General features: G+C 35.2%; 3 protein-coding genes across 7 annotated transcripts; 2 read left to right on the forward strand and 1 right to left on the reverse strand.

The window, feature by feature from the left end:
• Positions 1–92: 92 nt before the first annotated feature.
• LOC123208704 (probable DNA helicase MCM8) lies at positions 93–8,338 on the reverse strand. 2 transcript variants are annotated; one of them, XM_044626225.1, is made up of 19 exons: positions 8,068–8,338; positions 7,842–7,982; positions 7,484–7,598; positions 7,182–7,404; positions 6,892–7,055; positions 6,087–6,350; positions 5,513–5,608; positions 5,198–5,350; positions 3,636–3,706; positions 3,422–3,540; positions 2,896–3,025; positions 2,627–2,678; positions 2,366–2,522; positions 2,104–2,278; positions 1,519–1,689; positions 1,325–1,438; positions 779–831; positions 541–601; positions 93–425 (listed from the first exon to the last, which is right to left on the reverse strand). In XM_044626225.1, the coding sequence occupies exons 1-17, from the start codon at positions 8,251–8,253 to the stop codon at positions 781–783; spliced, it is 2,382 nt and encodes a 793-aa protein (XP_044482160.1). In that variant the 5' UTR covers positions 8,254–8,338; the 3' UTR covers positions 93–425; positions 541–601; positions 779–780. The 2 variants fall into 2 exon arrangements, with proteins under 2 accessions (XP_044482160.1, XP_044482167.1); XM_044626232.1 differs by having other exon boundaries at positions 508–601.
• A 2,093-nt stretch (positions 8,339–10,431) lies between these two features.
• Positions 10,432–13,725, forward strand: LOC123226707. 2 transcript variants are annotated; one of them, XM_044651251.1, is made up of 3 exons: positions 10,432–10,640; positions 10,751–11,305; positions 11,390–13,725. In XM_044651251.1, exons 2-3 carry the CDS (start codon positions 10,760–10,762, stop codon positions 13,508–13,510), a joined length of 2,667 nt encoding a protein of 888 aa, XP_044507186.1. In that variant the 5' UTR covers positions 10,432–10,640; positions 10,751–10,759; the 3' UTR covers positions 13,511–13,725. The 2 variants fall into 2 exon arrangements, with proteins under 2 accessions (XP_044507186.1, XP_044507181.1); XM_044651246.1 differs by having other exon boundaries at positions 10,433–10,640; positions 10,751–13,725.
• A 1,209-nt stretch (positions 13,726–14,934) lies between these two features.
• Positions 14,935–19,798, forward strand: LOC123208606. 3 transcript variants are annotated; one of them, XM_044626146.1, is made up of 9 exons: positions 14,935–15,247; positions 15,930–16,118; positions 16,212–16,478; positions 17,078–17,112; positions 17,198–17,293; positions 17,584–17,743; positions 17,854–18,449; positions 18,604–19,402; positions 19,495–19,798. In XM_044626146.1, the coding sequence occupies exons 1-8, from the start codon at positions 15,115–15,117 to the stop codon at positions 19,360–19,362; spliced, it is 2,235 nt and encodes a 744-aa protein (XP_044482081.1). In that variant the 5' UTR covers positions 14,935–15,114; the 3' UTR covers positions 19,363–19,402; positions 19,495–19,798. The 3 variants fall into 3 exon arrangements, with proteins under 3 accessions (XP_044482081.1, XP_044482089.1, XP_044482074.1); XM_044626154.1 differs by having other exon boundaries at positions 15,930–16,058; positions 19,476–19,798; XM_044626139.1 differs by having other exon boundaries at positions 14,936–15,247; positions 19,476–19,798.
• The last annotated feature ends 412 nt before the right edge of the window (positions 19,799–20,210 follow it).

Raw genomic sequence — 20,210 nt, forward strand, 5'->3', positions numbered from 1 at the left:
GTGGCCACATGCGGCAGCATCACAAATGGGATTTCACTGGCTGGAAAGCCCGGAGAAGCACTTTTGCTTTGGAAAGAAACAAATTAAAGGTGTGAGGTGAAGAAGGCTTGAATTCAGACTCTAATTCACTGCCAACATTTAAACCCAATGTGCGACTCTTAGATTAGTCTTGCTGATACATTTGAGGGCTGCCTCTTCTAAGAAAGCTTTAAAATATATAGCATGCATGGAAGAGAATGGGATATTACCAAATAAAACAAAGTATGAAAAAAATTATCTGGAAATGCACTCAAGAATGTTTACCAGTAAGCATGCCTCACAGGCAAGGCAGGACAGGAGAAAAGAGAGAAAGAGAGCCGCTGAGGCTTTCAAGTATAAGTTGGGTTTACCTAATTCTTAGCATGGAAGTGAATGGCGACCTTAACCTACACAACAAGAAAATGATTACCATGTTTATATGTAATTGAAGCAAAGCCATACTTTTAATTTGGCAAGGCTGTGCCTTACCTATGATCTATTAATTTGTCAAAAATGGACTACCTTGTAAAAGTGAACATCGCTATTGAATTGATCCCAACTGTAGCAATGTGTTGACAAGAAACTGCAAAATATAGACCTTCAAAATAAGTGTTTATGTTCATCCAATCTCAACTGACATACAATTATATACAGTCAAAATTCTATTATACATGATGATATAATAAAAAAATTGTCAACAGTCCTACATTTTGGTCTGAAGTACAGTTAACAAGGAAAAGAAGAGGATAAAAAATCAGACCTTCAGCCTTGTGACCTTACTGGTTGACTCCGCAAATAAGATGATGACAAAACCTGCATGAGAAAGCATGATCAATGAAAAGTAGCACAAGCTCAGGGTATCCTGTCAATTTTATGCTGGATGTTATCAGAATCACATCCGTCTGTGTGGATGACTCAGTGAATTAAGTTACTAAAGTTTCACATGAGGCGAAAAGGTATTTTTGAACAACTCTTTAGCTCAACACATTGAAAAGAAAAAAAAGTAACTCCAGTATGAAGCAATCTGAACATTCAATAAGCTAGAAGGTTTAGAAACCAATGGCACCAGATGGACATTGTGGATTCCAATCCAGGGTTGGTCATACTTTTGGTCATAAATGCAATATGCAATATATTGGAGGGAAAAGGTTGCCATTTAAGATCTTGTAATTTGTTTATCTCTTTCTTTCTTTGTTTTCCTAATATCATTTTTACTAACAATGAATCTTTTTTTAATCTATATTCGATTCTTTGATGGCGTGTCTGGAGTCTGCTAAGAGCCTCAGAGTCAGCAATATTACCGTACCTGATACATCTTTGGCCCTTTCTTGAGTAGATAACCAACAGTGTTTAAGTTATCCACAAATGTATCAATATCTGGAACTCTGAGGCCAATCCTATCTGCCAAACTATATATTTCCTGCAATACAAGAAGTAACTTTGATTGTAAGGGCACAACAAACTGCTTCTAGAAGTGATAGACAATTTTAGGGACCATACAGAGATTGAAAAGCAATCTTTCTGCTGCAATTCTGATTGCTTATTGAGGGCACTTAAAAACCGTTTTGCTTCTTTCTGCTGACTCATTCCCCCACTCCGACCAAAATCCACAAAACCATGCTCGTCAACATACTTATCATAAAGGGATTCTTTCATAATTTCAACCACATCCTGCAAAGAAGATGTTCAAATAAAAGAAAAGCTTATTTGTTTTAAGCTTTGAGAGAAATTCTGGATACGGTTAATTTGTGTTTCTAAAGGCTTCAATTGGCAAGTACTGTTTATCAAAACCTTTAAGTATAACATTGATTCTTGAGCGTATTCTTCTGTCGCATTACATCTACAAATGGTTTTTAAAAAATTGTGCTTTCTAAGTTTGATATGTAAGTTTCTTAGATCATTCCTGAAAATTATATTTTAGTATTTCACAATGAAACAGTTTGTTAAAAGGTTAATTCAAATCCAATTCACAGATCAACTCTTCATAAAGAAGTTAACATAAAAAGGACAGATGTATCATGACCACAATTCAAGTATAAGTGTATAACAATTATTGGCTGACCAAATCTGAACAAATTAACTTACCATAGCATCCTGAGCTGTTATTTCTTCTCTTAAATCTAGCTTTGCCCGGGCTTCTGCCAGCCTCACCAGACTTTCGAGTTGCCTTGCCGTTATAGGTGTACTATCAGCAGATGTATTATGATCTCTCAATTGTAAGTAAAACTTCTGGAGGATTTCTGCCGCTGGTTTTGACATCCTGATTCCAAATATAAGCTATTGCCAGTCAAAACATTTGCAGTACAGTTTGAAATAATTGCAGCATGTAGGGATCATATCAAATCACCTGGGGAAGACAAACGTTCTTGCATAAGCAATATACTTGCGAAGAAGTGGAGCAGGTATTGGAACAAAATCACTATCCTTCCTTGGGTCAAGTCTCAGTCTTGAAACTAGAGAACCACTTTTAACACTTATATCTACCCCATCAGTATGCAGTGATGCTGTACTACTTAAGAGGCAATCATGTTAAATTTAAAGTCCTTTTGCCAACCACGAATAAAGTAAAACAATCTATAAGCTGAATTTTGTTAAGAAAATGCACCACCTGTTCTGAACTTTTTGGCTGCTGGTGAATGTTGTTGATATCCAGAATGAAGCTGCAAAAGATAAACTAAGTCAGTTATAGTTCTCAAATTATGCTCTAAATGCCAAACATTTTCATAAGTTTGTATTTAGGCTAACGGAGACACTAGCATCATAACAACTGGCCAAAGTTTGCAGACTCCTGAAAAGAATTTGCTATCATTTGTTGATGGTGTTGATACACTTCACTATATCTACACCAGTGTAGAGCATCCAAACTAGAAAACTTACTGACATGATGTGATCTGAGACTCTCTTGTCCAATAATTCATCAGGCTTATCCAGTAATATGAAAGCCAAATCGAATCGTGAGAGGAGAGCTGCACTCATTTTCAAGTTTTCATTCACCGTTTTTGCTCGGCTGCAATTTGAATAGATAATATCATTTGTTACAACCTACATACAAAAAGAAAAAAAATCTAATTTACAGGAATCACTTTTAATAGTCTTCCGCTAGACAACATGAGCTTAATATGATTCTCAAACAGACATTAGTCAAATTGTGGTTCATCCATGAAAACTCATATTGCTCATGAAGTTACAAAAGAGAGCAAGAGAGAGAGATTAGAATGCTATATATTCAGTTTTAAGAGAACCACAGAGGAAATACTGGTTGACAATTCAGGGAACCTGTTAGTGCTTATATGTGAAAATTTTATCATACTTTTGAGGAAAAACAATCTAAAAGCATCCATTATCAGCATATAAGAGTTCTCTACAAATAAATGAAGTGATAAATAGAATTCTAAAAGATTACTTATAATGACCACCAACTGGGTTAGCCGCTGCCAAGACAGAAGTTCGTGCTGATAAACTGGCTACAAGTCCAGCTTTCGCAACAGAGACGCACTGTTGTTCCATGGCTTCCAGTAAGGCCTGTGCCAATTAAAATAAGACAATGAAGTAAAACTATATTTACAATACTTGGTGATCAAGATAATCTGTTTAGTTTGTAAGCAGTCAGGTCAAACCTGGTGTTCTGCAGACATTTTATCAAACTCATCAATGCAGCATAATCCACTGTCAGCGAGCACCATAGCACCTATGATGAACTTGCATTGTTACTAACAAAAGTAAACATTGAAATTTTATGATGCAGAGCTGATATGAAAACCATAGTGTGTCACGTAGATCCAAACGGTTATGTTTATTTTTCAAATAAACAATGACTATGCTGCACAAATAATAAACTTTGGCATGTCATGTAGACCGGGTTTTCAAAGGTTAGTGTTATACGATAAAACTCTTCTTTGACCAAACTAACGAAAACGAAACCCTATAGGCAGCTAACTACTAACCAGCACTAAGCCACTTGATCAACAACCATTTGTATCACCTACTTGCATGTCAGCTTAGAATGCAGATAGAAGTACCTTTCACCCAGAAACAGTGAGAATGATGAAACTTCGCAGTCTAAATCCTCCACATCCACGAGATTATTGTTCTTATTCAATCCCATGTTTACATAAGAAAACTATCACTTCCTACCAAATTGGGATCATGTAATTCATATTATTATCTAATTTTCATAAAATTATAATAGGAATAAGTCTTCAAATTTATTGTTGTCTTAGAAAAGTAACATAGCTTATTTGCATTTAACCCTCTCTTTTTGTCCGATAAATATAAAAGATTGAATCAAGCTAAAGGGGCTCTCAAAAATTCTCTTTATCATTTATTAATACTCTATCGGAATAATTCCCAAAAATGTAAATAACATAACTGTGGACATAAACTCTTGAATAATAGGCAGAACCACATTAAAAATATCTTGCTTCCAACATTCACTTACACAATCTCATTCACTCATCAATATTTCCACTCATTGTATCATATGGTGGATTGGAAATTACCACACTAATTCCCATTGTCATTATCATCTTTTTGCACAAGGCCCAATCTTTCATACTTCTCATTGCTATACAGATTTTTAAATCAACAATCTGTTTCAAGGCAGTAAAATATTTTGGAATCAATTGGTTTTGGGCTAATCACAACTAACAAATCCTGAGGATCATAATTCTAATTGTGTACCTTCGCAAGTTCTCATCTTCTACATTCGTTATATATTTCTAACTGTATACCTTCTATAGAATGAATAAAATTTAAGATTTTTATATATTATCATATAAGAGATCAACACATCATGATTCTCGGAAGCTCCACATTTTTTTAATGGAGAGTTCAACTTCAAGGAGTTAGGATCAAATGTGTATCTTGAACTAACATGCTCTTCCAGAAAATTAGTATCATAGAGTTCGTTACTATCACTGGTCAATATCCAAAATCAACATACCTATCTGATAACTGAAAGACATTCATAGTGGAATTTAAAAGCCAACATATACAGGTGTCCAATGATAATATAAACCAAAAATTTCTGATGGACAGGAAAAAGACTGCATTCATATTATTATTATATAGAACTTGTTCATAACCTTTGGAACACATTATCCTATTTCGCGAGATAATATGTAGACAACTAAGGTAGCCAAACATCCCATGGTGAAATAAGAAAGAAGTAGACCCTTACCAGCCTCAAAGGCATAATCACTTGTCATGGAATCCTTCACTACAGCTACAGTGAGGCCAGCCTTGGTTGTGGCATTACCACACACATATATTCCACGAGGAGAAACAGCAGCTGCAGCTTGCAATAGTTGGCTCTTGCCAAGTCCAGGATCACCTAGCAAACTGACAATCATTAATGATAATGTCTTCACCATTTTAGATTGCAAATAAGAATTCACCCATTTTTTTCTTGTTAAATCATTCTCATGTGCACGTGAGACAAAACAGCTGACCAGTTTTGATATTATTCCAAAGCACCCAAAGATACTAAGCATACCAACAATTACAACATGGATGTCTCCTCTGACAGGGACCTTGTTTTTGTCCATTGAATATTTCCGTACACCACCAAACAGTGCTAATGTTATTCCCGCTGTCCAGAAAAAAAAAATGATAAATGCACCACTCTATTGTCAACTCTAGAGACCTTGATCAATAAGAAATATTCATAAGTTACAGATAATTACATCAAGCTAATCGGCAACAGATTCATAGCAAACATTATGACATATGACCAGCCCATAACAGTGGTTGTCAATTTAACAGATTTTCATATTCTAAACTTTAACGATCCAAATGTAGATACTTTCACCTATTGTAGCAAATAGAGTCAGTAAATGCTCCTTTTTAAATCCATGGGAAATCAAGATGAGGAGTTTTGGATGGGAATTTCATGCTGCAAAATAAAACATTATTCATTTCCCAAGGAAGTGGAACATCCCAGTGAAGCCAGACTATAAAAAAACTTTGATGAAATTGAAGAAATGACTAAAAAATAAATAAAACCAGTATTGGAAAAGGAAGAAAAGAATTTCGGCAATTGGGAGGAAGCAGTGTTCATAAAAGTATACCTTTAACAAGTTCATGTCCGTAGATAGATGGACATATAGATTGAACAATTTGCTGGAAGATATCAGAACCATATTCCTCTGAAAACTTCACAATAAATTCCAGATCCCTTGGAGAAAATGAGAACAAATCAGCCAGCTCTGAAGCTCTCGCATTAGAATTAGAATCTTGCAAATCCTCAGCATTAGACTGTGACTTGGAATTTTTAATGGAAATTGCTTCAAGATACAAATAGTAGAAACCCTGATTTTTGCTTCTAGATTTACCTGAAAATGATAAAAGTTTCCTTGAACTACCTGACTGACAGGAAATATGTTTAAGAAACACTAATAGGCATACTATTATTCAACATGCATGTAAAATTATTAACAAAAACCAACACATTATTTCACTTATAGAAAAGGTTATGTATGACCATATAGCATCTCACAATTTGCAACCATAAGTTAAATCATATTACCTGAGAAGTGAGATAAGCATGTCATGCCTTGTTAATTTTTGACATAATAAAATATTTCAATATAAAGCATATTTATATAAAAAAGCATAGGCCGGCAGTGTCATGTTCTTGTGATGAGAACCTCATGAAATAGCTCTGGTTGCTGAGGTGACACTCATTCTTGGTTGTATCATGTGGCCATGAGTATGAGCTACCTATATTGTATTGTCAATATTCTGAGCAAAAATTTGAATTCAAATGTCCTGGGACTTTTAAATGTGTACAAACTAAAGGTATCCATAATAATCATGCAAAAAAAATCATGATATGTGAAAAATTGCATACAAGAAGGAAATACTTGAGTATACCTCCTCCAATATCCATGTAATTGTTAATTACCCTTATAATTCCAGTAACAGTCACAACATCTCCAGGGATGCAGGCATCAACAAGATCTTCAGACAATTCACATTCCACAGTACGAGGCACTCGACCTTCTTCATGGTCTTCAGGTTTCAGCAGCTCCTGCAACCTAAAGAAGTAGAAAAATTAATAAATAAATAAAATTTCTGAAAATTTTTCTGCATAAGGTCTTTGAATATCAAAATACCCTTCAAAAAATTTATGTGTAATGTGTTACTGTGAAAAAGGCACAAACCTTATTTTCTGAAAATCTATTTTTTGAGCGGAAGAACGAACTGGAGTGAAAGTTCTACTTTTACACCCATATAAAGTACAACTTAATGGTGGTGAAAATTTTCCCTCAGGAAATACACATGGAATGTTGGATTTGCACTTTGAACATTCAAAACACATTTGTATCACTAGAGGCCTCACTGTGCTAGCTTTTACAACTGAGCCACGAACAGATACAAGCTTGTCTGTCATTTTACCAAATAACACATCATTTATGCATTTCCTCAGCATAACCAATGTTAATATAATATAAACAAATTTTACCAATATATGCTGCTTTCAAATTCTTCAAAGCAATCATTGACTCAGGATAGTTATGAAGACGAATATTTATCTTCATTTCATCCTCCAACCGGTTCTCCCGTTTGGTTAACAGAACCTACTTCAAACGCAAGCAATTAAAATATTATCAAATATCTTCTAACTATACAGACCAAAAAAAAACTTTCCATAGGAATTTTGAAGAGCTTCACGAATCCCACTAAATTTATCAAGGACGCCTTTTATAAAAGAAATTTTACCTACTTTTTAATAAGTGTCCACTGTAATTGGGTCAGACATTGTAGATTAACCAATAAAAAAATCCTAAAAATTATACAAATTCAGCTACAACTGCTTGTACCTTATGAACTGCAGTACTCATACACAGAAGAGCAGTCTTAGGTTTATCCTCCAAAGCAACATAAAAGGCCTCAACATCGCATACTTTCCGAAAATTTTGAAAATCAAGCCACAAAATGAACACGCCACTATCGTCCTTTACCTGCTCTCTGACAAAAGTTAAGTCTATAGCCAACACAAGCTTAATCAAAATCAGCAATAAAGCAAAAATCGTGTGATAGGTGGACCTGAAAAGCGATATCCATGCCTGGGGGACTGGAGAAGAAGTGAATGAGATCGACTGTAAGCATCAACCTGTCGTCGTCCATTGAAAAATCGTTTTCGGGAAAGTATATGGCCAAGATTTCGACGATGTCGCTTGTATCAACTGAGCGCAGCTTGTTCTTTGCGCCATCACCATGCGTTCCGAACATCAGGATCGGAAACCGACCTACCAAGCGCTGCTTCTGTTTTTGGCGGGAGAAAATTTGTGAGCGATAACTTAAGAGGTATGTTTCTGAAGATACAGGGAGTTGCTTGGTAATTTTAATTTTGCAGGGGTCGGGTCGGGTCGGCCATGGACGGGTCGAGTCGTATTTTTTTAAATCCTATCTTTAAATATGGATTAAAATCATATAAGCCTCTTTAATTTTGACTAATTTAATTAATTATTTGATTAATAATTTTCAATTAAAATTTAAGATTAAATCAAATTATATTAATTTTTTAGGGATTGATAAATAATTCAAAACTTTCTTTAAATATATATTTTTTTTTATGAAAATGTCATATTATACGAATTACAAAGGGCTATGTCAAACTATTCATGGAGTATGAGCAAAACATAAATCTTAAATTGCTGTCCAAGTGATAATAATTAAAGAACAACTTTAAAGAAGAAGATATATAAATAAATGGATAATGTGATATTATACAAATTGATTTTCTTTTTTTTTGGTTGTAAACCTAAAAGATGTTCTCAAGATTAAAGTATTTCTCCTTGTCAACACCCCAAATAACTATGGGGATTTAAAGAGGGCCAAACCACTATTTCCCACCCAAGGTTTGATGTTTTCTCAAAAGTCTCCCCTTTAATTATGGAAACATCAAATACCCATCCATGGCCGATTAGATTTAACAAAACTCTAACGGTGGTAAGGGTAAAATCATCATTTTTACTATAATATTAAAAATAAACTAAAATATAATTTAATTTTGCCCTCCTAAACTTTAAAAACTAAAATTTTCCCCCAACCTAAGTTTTAAAAAATGGCAGTTTCACCCTAGAGTTTGATTTTGAAATCTCCGGCTACTGTTCCGGCTCCATTGCCGACGACCTCTCTCTCCCGAAGCAGCCTCTCCTTCCGGCCAATGTTTTCCTCCTATTTGGAGGCTCGATCGGCTTCGTCTTTCCCTTGGGAGACGAGAACTTCGTCGAGGAAGACGAAGTTCTTCGTCTCCCCAAACGAAGACGAAGCTGTTGTCTTCGTCTGGGAAGACGGTCGTCTTCCCAGAGGTCTTCTTTTGGGAAGACGACGGTTTCGTTTCTTCATTCGTCAATTCTTCGTCGGCGTCTTGAAAAATGGAAGGAGATTCAAATCCAAAAGATTAAAGACTTAGTGATTTGTTAGAGAAATCTGATTTAGATGAAGTGATAGACGAAATATTTCATCCAAGTATGTGATGAAATTGATTTTGATTGTCTTATGTTCTATCATTGTATTCTTGTTTTTCAAAGATTGATTAGGTATTGAAGGATTCTTTTTCATCCAATTTATGGTTGGTGATTTGTATGAATGATTCAAATCCAAAAGATTATAAGACCATGATTTGTTGGACTGATTTAGATGAAGTAATAGACGATATTTCATCGTATGAATTAAATACTTTATTTTGTTTGTTTATCATTGTGCGTCTTTCAAAACAGATTAAAAAGACAAATAAAATAAGGGATACAAGATAGATATATAGTTTTATAAATAAATATAAAATTTTGTATTAATAACAAAGATAAATTAACACTTTCTGAGGGTTACCTTTGTATTCTTATAATGACTAAAGACTACAAAGGTAAATTGATACATTTTGTGTCATTTTGATAATGTCTTTGGCTTTTTAACAATTTTTAGGTTTTTTTTAATTACTTTTGAAATTTTCAAACACTATCCATGACTATTGATGCGAAGTTTATACTTTTTTGATAGCTTATAGACTTTTCTGATAACATTTGTGACCTATTTAACAAAGTTTATGCTTTTTCGACAACTTCTAAACTTTCATGGGTATTGTTTATGTTTTTTTTCAAGAACTTCTTGATATTTCTGGTAGCAAAGGGGTCTTTGATGATTTATGTTCTCCTCAAGGTGAAAAATAAACAACCATTTCTCCTCCTTCAAAGTAATTTGACTCTCATACTTTAAAAACTAGTTTTGAGAAGATATATAAACATGATTTTTAATTTCTCAAATAAAAATACAATATATAGAAAGTGCATATACCACAATCCCATTAAAAAAAAAATTAAAATTACTAATATTTGACAAAATTTTTCCTAAAACAATAATAAGTTAAATTAGCAATTTCCCTTCGTAGTCAACCATTCTATGCGCACAACACAATTATTGAGAATATCATGTCAATGTATACTATTGTATACCGAAATTAAATGAGGAAAAATGGGGAACGATTTTTGGTACTACATCATGCCTTTTACCTTCCTCACCTGCGTCCATTAAAATCTGAGACGTTCAGGATTTTCTAGACTTCTTCAACAAACAAGTCAGGCGCTTTTTTTCTATCCACAGCATTACAGTTCACTTCAGTAAGTCGCTCCTTCCTTTTTATACGAAGTTTGATGTTCAAATATTTTTCTTTTGAATGTTTTTGTTCAGTATTGTTTAAGTAATTTAGAGCGATTTATTTTATTTCTAGGGTTGCAGGATGTCTGTAAAACACGACCTAATCGATTTAAACGCTGACGCCGTTTCTGTTGACCGAGAAAAAGAGGTTGATACACCTGTGATTGGTGATTTTAAAGCTGAAACCCTAGAGGAATGTTCTAATGATCAGGTTAAGGTTCAGGATACTGTAGTTGGTCAAGTTAGGGTTTGTGGTTCGGCTGAGGTGATTTGTGATTTGAATATTGGTGCAGATGATGTTAGCATGAGTAGTGGAGATATTGGAAGAGAAGTGGATATATTAGATAGTGTAATTGATGTGAAAAAAGACAATGAATTTTTAGATAGGGAGCTTGGTGTGGAGGCCGCTGAATGTATGGGTGGATGTGGTAATGATGTCTCTATGCGTGATGATCATAAAGCAGAGTGCACTGATGTGGTTGAAAGAGCTTCTGGGCAAGTAGGAATGAATCATGATATGAATGGTGGGCTTGTTGGGGAGGTATTGGAGCAAGGGAATGGTATTACCGGGAATTCAAGCTCATCTGATCAGGATGCGAGACAGTCACCAACTAACAAATCTGAGGAGGTAACTTCTGATGGCTTGGAAAATCAGGTGCTGGAAATTGATGCACATCCAAAGTATAATAAGGATCAGCTTGTGGATTTTCAGGTTTCAGAGATGGAGACTTCTTCAGATGTTTTAAACGGGCCGTATGGGGTCACTCTTGAGGTGGATTTGAATGCATGTTGTCCTACAGATGGAAATGTGGCTGATAGGAGTATGAAGTTGATTCCCTCAAAACAGAATTACCGTGCACCTGACTTGGTGTGGGGTAAAGTAAGGAGCCATCCTTGGTGGCCAGGGCAGATATTTGCTCCTTCGGCTGCATCAAAAAAGGCAAAAAAATATTTTAAGAAAGATAGTTATTTAATTGCTTATTTTGGGGATCAGACGTTTGCCTGGAATGAACCATCAAAAATAAAACATTTTCGGGATCATTTCATGCAAATGGAAAACCAAAGCAGCCTGGAAGATTTTCATTGTGCTGTTGATTGCGCCTTGGAAGAGGTTTCCAGACGGGTGGAATTCGGGCTAGCCTGTTCTTGCATCCCTGAAGAAGCTTTAACTGAGATCAAAACTCAGATTATAGTTAATGCTGGAGTCGAGAAAGAGTCGAGCACAATAGATGGTGGAGACAGTTACTCCAATGCAGCTTCTTTTGATCCTGTACAGCTTTTTGAGCGTGTAAAAGCATTAGCACAGTTGTTACATTATAGTGCGGCTGATAGGCTGGGTTTTGTGACAATAAAAGCTCAATTGTCAGCATTCTATCGTTGGAAGGGTTATTTTCAACTGCCTGAATTCAATGTACTTGGCGGGTTGCTGGATAGTGATGCTGAAATCCCAATTTCAGGAGAATTGAAGCACAGTTCAGAAGTAACGGAAAATGCTGCTCCTGATTCCAAAGATGACAAGCAAGCATCCTGTGGATCAGGGATGTCAAATAGTCAAGATGGTTCTTCTCGTAAGCGGAAGCAAATCTCTAGGGATACTGCATGTGCAAGCAGAAAAGAGAAAAGTTTGTTGGACTTATTAGCTGAGAGGTCCACAATTATGTCCAATGGTAAAAGAGAATCAGATGGTAAAGATGGTAAGTTGATTTCATCAACTTTTGGTAAGAGACAAAAGGCAATTGATTCCACATCTGATGACGTAACTGCAAAACATAGGAATTTGGATTCTGTTTCTGACAATATGACTGTGAAACAAAAGAAGGGTGAAATGATGCGTGTGAAACATGAGAAGAGTGATTTGTCAACTGGGGTTGATAAGTGTTTACCAAATAAGAGAACTTTCGGTTTTGGAGTTGGAAATAGCATACTGAAGGTTGCAAGCCAGCTGAATGGGTTAAGTCCAATACTAAAGTGTCAGGATGGAACATCTCCAAAAACTGTGGTTAACAATAAAAGAAATGAGAAATCTGACTTAAGAAATTCTCAATGTAAAAAGCAATTTCTAGCCGAGGGTTCTTCAACTGTTGACTTCCTGTCACAGCTTTGCTTGGCTGCCGGAGATCCCATGACCAGATACAGCTTCTTGATGTCTCTTGTTAGTTTTTTCTCGAAATTCAGGAATTCAGTCAGCCTGGAACTGTCTCAGGGAGACGTTTCTGGTGACAGAACTAAGAAAATGTTGACTAAGTCTGAAACTGCTGAGACACCTGAGTCAGACCTTATTAAAGATAGTGTAATTGAAAGGATACCTGAAGAACAACAACCTCTTGAGATTAAAAATCAAGTTGAAGTGTTGTGTAGTGACCCAAGCCAAAAGGATGTTCCCCTTGTTGAAGCACAATCAGCTGTTCATTTAAGTGCCAATATGGATTCTGGAACTGTTGGCGAAACTCTTGAATTGGAAGCAGTGAAGCCAGCGGACCCCTTGGATGGATGCTGTAATGAAGAACTCTCTCCCACGGCTTTGATTCTAAATTTCACAGACTCAGAATCTGTTCCATCGAAAGAAAATCTGAACGATATATTTGGCCGTTTTGGACCTTTGAACGAATTAGAGACTGAAGTATTGAAGAGTAGGCGTGCCAAAGTGGTTTTCAAGAAACGGAAAGATGCAGAAACAGCTTTTAGCAGCGCTGGGAAGTACAGCATATTTGGGCCCGCACTTGTTAGTTACTGTCTGAAATACATGTCTTCTACCACAAGTAAAGCCTCTTCTCGCTCAATAACGAAGCGAAGCAGAAAAGTTGCAATATCTATAGAGGGAAATGCTACCTGATACCGCAAATTCCGATAGATTCTTGTAGTATTAAAGTTTTAGGCATTTCTTCTCAGACGTGTATTTAATATATAAGTTCCTTTTTGTTAGCATGATGGAGTAGGACCGATCAAATAGTTAATTTAGTCTTAATGCTCTGGCAGTAGATATAGTTGTGAAACTTGACCTAATTGCTTATATTTTTATTTTCTATCAAAATGAAAGATCTTTATGAATGGATTAGGTGCATTACTATGCTTCTGTTCTGAAACATCCGCAGTGATCTGTTGAACCTTGGATTTGATTGTGTAAATGATCACCCATTATGTAACAATTATCGTTATTTTAGGATTTTGGTTTCTTTGGATTAATTTGTCAAGTTAAGAAGCCAATCATCGTTGCTTTTGATGTCTTCATGACCTGACGAATGAAAAGGTTTGTCTGGATAATGAGGTTTCCCCTGGGGGTTCTGGTTCACTCCAGGTGAGGTTGGATGTAGGGGTCTTTTCGAATTAAGTCAATTCGAGTTTGATCTTATACTTGGAAAAAGCTAATGTTACTGTGTATAATGACCATTGAACTTTTCAATTATTACCGTGTATCAATTTGAGCTCAAGGTTAGACTATAAAAAATCTATGCCTATTCTCACCTTATATGATAAATAATAATATTACCTTTTATAAAATTTACAATCAAAGTTCAGTAAATTTTCTAAAAGAATTATCTAAATAAATCATAAGTAAAATAAGTCGCAAGTAAAAGAAACAAAATAAGGGGTTTAAAAATTGAAATACCTATGATTTTAAACATCAAATGTGATACAAATAAATATAACTCTTCTAAGGAAAGGTAAATAATTAAATATATTAAAATATCCTTACAATTTTCTTTTATGAATTAAAAATTCTAGATATAAACTAAAAAAAAAGAATATGTTACATTGATTTTCAATATTAGTTAAATTCTGAATATAAAAATAATTTGTAAATTTAGGTAATTAAATTCGAAAAAGATTTAATGACGTATTATTTACATTAAAACCAAAATATTTTCGCAATATTTTCCAATGACATGTAAAAGGAAAAAAATATATTCATTGAGAATTAAAACCCCCTTTAAGGCAAAAAAAAAGGTTTAAAAAAACCTATTTAAAAGAAAATAATTTATGATGAAAAAGAAAATATGAGCTACACATGAAACCCCAGGTGCAGTACAATGTGGACCGTTAGATTTTATAAATGAAAAGAACAGTAACCATCTTTATTCCTGATATGAAAGAATAGTAACATTGAATCTCAGAAAAAGCATAACGTCACTCTGAACCGCACGATCATTCATTCGGGCCCACCACTATAAGATGAACGCACCAGACGCTCCCTTACTTTTTACTATTACGCACAAAATTTTTTCTTCGAAATTTTTTAATTACCTCTAAATTTTAAACCGCCGCTTCTCCAAAATTCAAAAAATTCTCTTCCTCTAATACAATACAACCAACCAAGGTTAGAATATTGGCTGAGTTTAATTCGGCGACTCAGTTCCATTTTCAAACGATCTCCTGAAATCGATCCATTGGGGTCAAAATCAAATCAATATTGATTTTGATCTTTTACTGATCTCTGCAATGGATGAGGCCGAGAAACAGAGCGGTCTCGAAATTCGACAGCTTAGACCGCTCAGTCTCATCGACGTATCGTCTGAAGACGATTGCCTGATCGATTCGGCTTTCTTTAGCCCTCCACATCATCCATTTTCAGGTTCTCTTCTAAATTTATTATGGTTCGGTCTGGCTTTTTATGAATTCGGAGAAATTCTTTGTTTCATTTTGTTGATTTTAGACCTGGAATGGTATATGAGGTATGAGATGCAAGAATCTTGATTGACGTCTCTTCATTTGAAAGTGTTTATTGAGTTTCTTGCTTTTGGAACTTCAGATGAAATTACAACTAGTATAAAGATTGAGGCGTTGTTATTGAGTATGCTCTAGGTTTTTATTATGTTGTTAATTGAGCTTTTAATTTATTTTATATACAAATTTGTTAATCTTCTGGTTAAGTGCCCAGTTAACCAATCTAGATTGTTGTGAGTGAAGATCTTTCAATTCTTTTTTTTTTCCTGTTTGGTTTTGGTTTTAATTAACGTATGGTATATGCTTGCATGCTTACAAATATATTTAGTGAGTAATTTATGAGATTTTATATTACAATGAACTATGTATTTTGGTGTCGTCAATGATGCCTAGAAGGGAAATTTTATTACCTCTGAAACTGTTTCTTGTGTAATTTGAGGTGAGGGATGAAGTGTAGGGCTTACCGTGGTTTGAAATAAAGATTCTCTTATAAATGCTCAAGTTTTTGGATTCACAATTTTTATGGTCTCATTTCAGCATTCTTGTGGATACAATGCTTTTTTAATGATGTGAATTAACTTGATGTTCAGAGAGTCAGGTCCATAAAAGTGTGAAGTTCTTGGAGCCTTTTGAAGCTTTGGAAACCACATTTAACTCCCCTGAAGTGAGGGAAGAAGAATCTCAGCCTATTGAATCATTGGAATCAGGAGAGACAAGAGGTGGAAAATATAATTTGCGCAAAAGTTTAGCATGGGATACTGCTTTCTTCACCAGTGAAGGCATATTTTATATTTAAATTAATATTTTGTGTTATTTTTCCTCACATCTGTAGCTAGATTTTGGGACTTAGAGTATGTCTTCTGTGTTATCAGGAGTTTTGGATTCTGAGGAGCTCTCCAGTATGATTGGAGGCACAGAGAAAAGTGAGAAACGTGTATTGCCTGGAATTCAAGAAGACATCCAAAGATCTACAGATTCACTATCTACATTAGGAGGTGAGACTTTGACAATACAAAGTTCCGAAGCTGATTTGTTTAAAGATATAAGAGCTTCAATCCAGAAATCTAGCCGAGTGTCCAATGTGGCAAATTCAAATAATGAGAAGAAATTAGGGGTAACAGATTCCCAGACTATACAGTGTAAGTATCTTTTCTTTTTCTTTTCCTGCAATTTGAGAAAACCATTGTCTTCGTCCGGTCTGCCTGTTCATATGCCATTCAATTTCTCTTTTGAGACCGTTACTCACGTTTGACACTTCTCGATTACTGTCAGTACAATCATCTACCAACTTCTCCTTTTAGTGTATGCAAACGGTTATTTTCACTTTCAATGTCATCAAACTGCCAAACTAAATTTCATAGGTCCATAATATGAGATGACTTCACATGTTAAACCACTTTTCTGGTGATATTGATGGATCAGTCTGGCTATTTGGTGTTAAGAATTATTTAAAATAGGTTAATCTCATTGTAAAACTTGGTGTATGGTATTCAGATTCCTTTTGGTTCTCCTTGTACATTCCCAAATGTTTGAAGCTAGCATGATGGATTTATTTGTTCATATTCTTGACCCTTATTTTGTTTTTTGGCTTCCCACTTTATTTTATCCTGCCAATATCATTTTAATGGAGCTATTCTGTTAATTGCTTAACTTCTAGAAATTGGGTGGAGTTATTAAATTTGTCTTCTATGTGCTAGTATTCCTTAAAACTAATCTCACAGTATACTTTATCTTTCAGCTTCAAAGAATGCAGATCTTGCACCTCAAGATAAGGTAAGTTCAGCTCAAAATGTACCTTTAATTAGTAATAATTTTGTGGCTGTCTTGTATGTACTAATAAATCTTGTCGCCATTTCAGATGAAGCCCAAAATTGCTTGCAGAAAGCCTAGTGCTGGCACTCGAGGACCTGGAAAAGCAGCAAAGAAGACCAGTGTTCATCCACAATCCTCACAGGCAAGCATTTAATGTGCTCAACATGTGTCACTTGCATATGTGCCTGTAATTCTTGGGAATTATGCAGGCTTTTCTAACTAGAGCATAAGCATTTATTCCTGGCACACGCTGTACTGCTTAATGTCTCAGTCTATAAAACTATTGGGCGTTTCAAGTAGCTATATTCTGTCGTTCTTTGAAATATACAAATTAAGAGATTTTTTGCCATCAATTTCTACCTAATTGGTTTAAACTTTACAAAATCATGAACAGATCTTGGATAGGGTTTAACTTAAACAATTTCTGTGCAGTCTGTTGTTGCAAATGGAGAGTTGACTTCATCTCCTGGTAAACCACCCAAGGCACATGGTAGAATTAACCTCATCCCAGAGCCAACTATATCGACCAAGAGGGCTTCCATGGGTGCTAACCATGAGAAATTGGAAAAACATAATCAAAAAAGCGCATCCGGTAATTTTAACCTCAAGTTATTGTCTAACTTCATTTAACATAGGCTGTGTTAGTATGGGTTTTGTTCTTTTATTGAATATATTTGCTTTTGCCTTCAATTAACGTTGCAGGTAAAGGAGTTCCAACATCAAAAATACCTTCTTCTGGTTTACGGAATGTTTTTCCCGGGCCTACACTACCCTCTAGACCTTCTTTGCATTCTTCAGCTGCAACCAAAACAGAGCTTACAACTTCTTGTTCCTCAATTGGTAGTTCTGGCAGTGCTTCATCTGACAGCATTGGTAAAATTTCTGTAAATTCCATGAAAAGGAAAATTAATTCTGGAGTTGGTAATGCTTCTTCCACTGGTCCAACTGTCAAGTCCATCTCAAGAACTGCACTAAAGGGTAAAATTCAGTCAGGAAGTTCGCATCTTACGGCTCATCTGAGCTCGGTCACCAAGCACTCTACTAGCATATCACCAGCTAGCTCTATCAGTGAATGGTCCTCAGAGTCAATTGCATCAACTTCTACTGCTAACCAAAGATGTAGTAGTATAAGGGCTAGCGTAGACTCTTCTTCTTCCAAATCAGTCTCAGTAGACAATGATGCCTTGCAAGGTGAATGTTTGAAGGGAGCTTCAATGAAAACTGGTTCAATTTCTTGTCCATCTTCAAAACCCTCTGGCCTTCGACTGCCATCACCAAAAATTGGCTTTTTTGATGGGGTCAGTTCTGGTTTTCCTATCATAATTGCTGCATACTAAATGGGAAGTAGTTTTGCCAATCAATTTATATATTTTGGCAAAATCAGCTTGCTCAATTGTATTTTGTAAAATTTGCTTTGTCAGGCAAGTGTATCATGAATTTTTTTGTATCCAGGTCAGATCAACTGGGCGGACTCCCAAACGAAGTCCTGGTGTATCCCGTGCCTTGCCTAAAACTGGGGCTGGAAGCACTAGCCCAAGTGGAGGCTCAAACAAGTCAAGACTTGGAAAGACTCAACCGGCTAGAACTGCATTGCCAGTTAGGAATATCAAACCTCATGCTCAGCAAACTGCCATGATGGCAAAACCTGTATCTCCTTTACCTCATCAAGAATCCATAACTGTCACAAAGGTCTCTAGCGCTTCCAAAAATGTAAAAAGCCCTCTCGGATCTTCAAGATATCAGAGTAGAATGTCTCCTAAAACTGGAGGGGAAAGTGTTCAGAAGGCTGAGAAAGTTGGCTCTAAAGGACATCACATAAGCACTCAAAACTCCAGTTTGGCAGTAAAGAAAGGCAATTCAAGTGTCCTGAAACAAAACATGAGCCCCAATAGCAACAGTAGAGCCAATAAACCAGATTCCAAGTTCACTACTGTAAAGGAAGGACTCCAGGGTTCTCGCAAATTAAGTTCCACTTCTGATGCTGAAAATATCAATCCGTCTCAACAAGTGGGTGAAGGAGCAAAATTTGGCGAAAAATTCCTCAACAATGATTCAGGTTTGCTTCATAATTCAAATGAGAAGGACAAAGTTCATCTTGAAGATCAAGTGAATGATCTGACCAAACAAGTTGGAGCTATGGATATAAATTTGGACAAAGGGAAGAAAGTGGTCTCATTTTCCCCAGAGAGCATTCTGGCAGAAAAGAACTAAGCTGGTGCAATAATTTACCAGCAGCCGCATTTTTATACAGGTAAATAATTACAGTTGATTATTTCAAATTCCAGCCACCCCTTGTAACCGATCTTGTATCAAATTTCATGTAGGAATCTTGTAAAATCTCAGGTCTATACGGAGAAATTTCTTTATTGGAATTGAGCGGAAAGGGAACCATTTGATACAAGAGTATGCATGAAATCAAGAGTGGAAATCATTTTGGTGGTTTGCATTTTATGTATATCTTATACATAAAATTCGTGAAAGGTAATTTATTTTATTTTATTTTTCTGAGAAATCCACTGAAGTCCGGAGTACAGTACTATTAAACATTGTGTCTGTAACGTGTTCCTTTTACCAATACCGCTTTCTGTATGAAGTTTAAGCATACTTGCATTTTCTTATAATGAATCTCAGGAGGCCATTTTGTCCATATATGCTATTTTCTTGAAAGAATATGAGACTAAGCTTCTAAATATAGGTGAATTCAAATTGAATTGAACCTAAACATTTTTAAGTTTAAATTCAATTTAAATAAAAAATTATTTAACTCAATAACTTAAATTTACTATTCAAATCAATGGTTTAAATTAGTTATTCAAATTCATGAGTTTTAATAAAATGATTTTATTTTATTCAAATAATGAATTAAACAATATCATCTTTTAAATGAGTTGTAAATTCAAATCATAAATTCAAACTATAAATTTAAATCAAATTTGAGTTATATATAACTAAATACTCAAATTAAATTTGAATCAAACTTAAGATAATCTGAACTAAACACTCCTTAACTTAAAGTTTGATTCAATTTCAAAAGTAAATGAAATCTTTTAAATTTAACT

This window comes from Mangifera indica, chromosome 1 (assembly GCF_011075055.1).
Source record: "Mangifera indica cultivar Alphonso chromosome 1, CATAS_Mindica_2.1, whole genome shotgun sequence".
NCBI lineage: Eukaryota > Viridiplantae > Streptophyta > Magnoliopsida > Sapindales > Anacardiaceae > Mangifera > Mangifera indica.

Coding starts and splice junctions, on each gene's coding strand:
- LOC123208606 (XM_044626146.1), top strand. CDS start 15,115: ATGGATGAGGCCGAGAAACAGAGCGGTCTCGAAATTCGACAGCTTAGA. Junction 16,119..16,211: donor TGCTTTCTTCACCAGTGAAG/GCATATTTTATA, acceptor CTGTGTTATCAG/GAGTTTTGGATTCTGAGGAG. Junction 17,744..17,853: donor TAATCAAAAAAGCGCATCCG/GTAATTTTAACC, acceptor TTAACGTTGCAG/GTAAAGGAGTTCCAACATCA.
- LOC123226707 (XM_044651246.1), top strand. CDS start 10,760: ATGTCTGTAAAACACGACCTAATCGATTTAAACGCTGACGCCGTTTCT.
- LOC123208704 (XM_044626225.1), bottom strand. CDS start 8,253: ATGTTCGGAACGCATGGTGATGGCGCAAAGAACAAGCTGCGCTCAGTT. Junction 7,056..7,181: donor ATAGATTTTCAGAAAATAAG/GTTTGTGCCTTT, acceptor CTACTTCTTTAG/GTTGCAGGAGCTGCTGAAAC. Junction 3,541..3,635: donor AAATGTCTGCAGAACACCAG/GTTTGACCTGAC, acceptor TAATTGGCACAG/GCCTTACTGGAAGCCATGGA.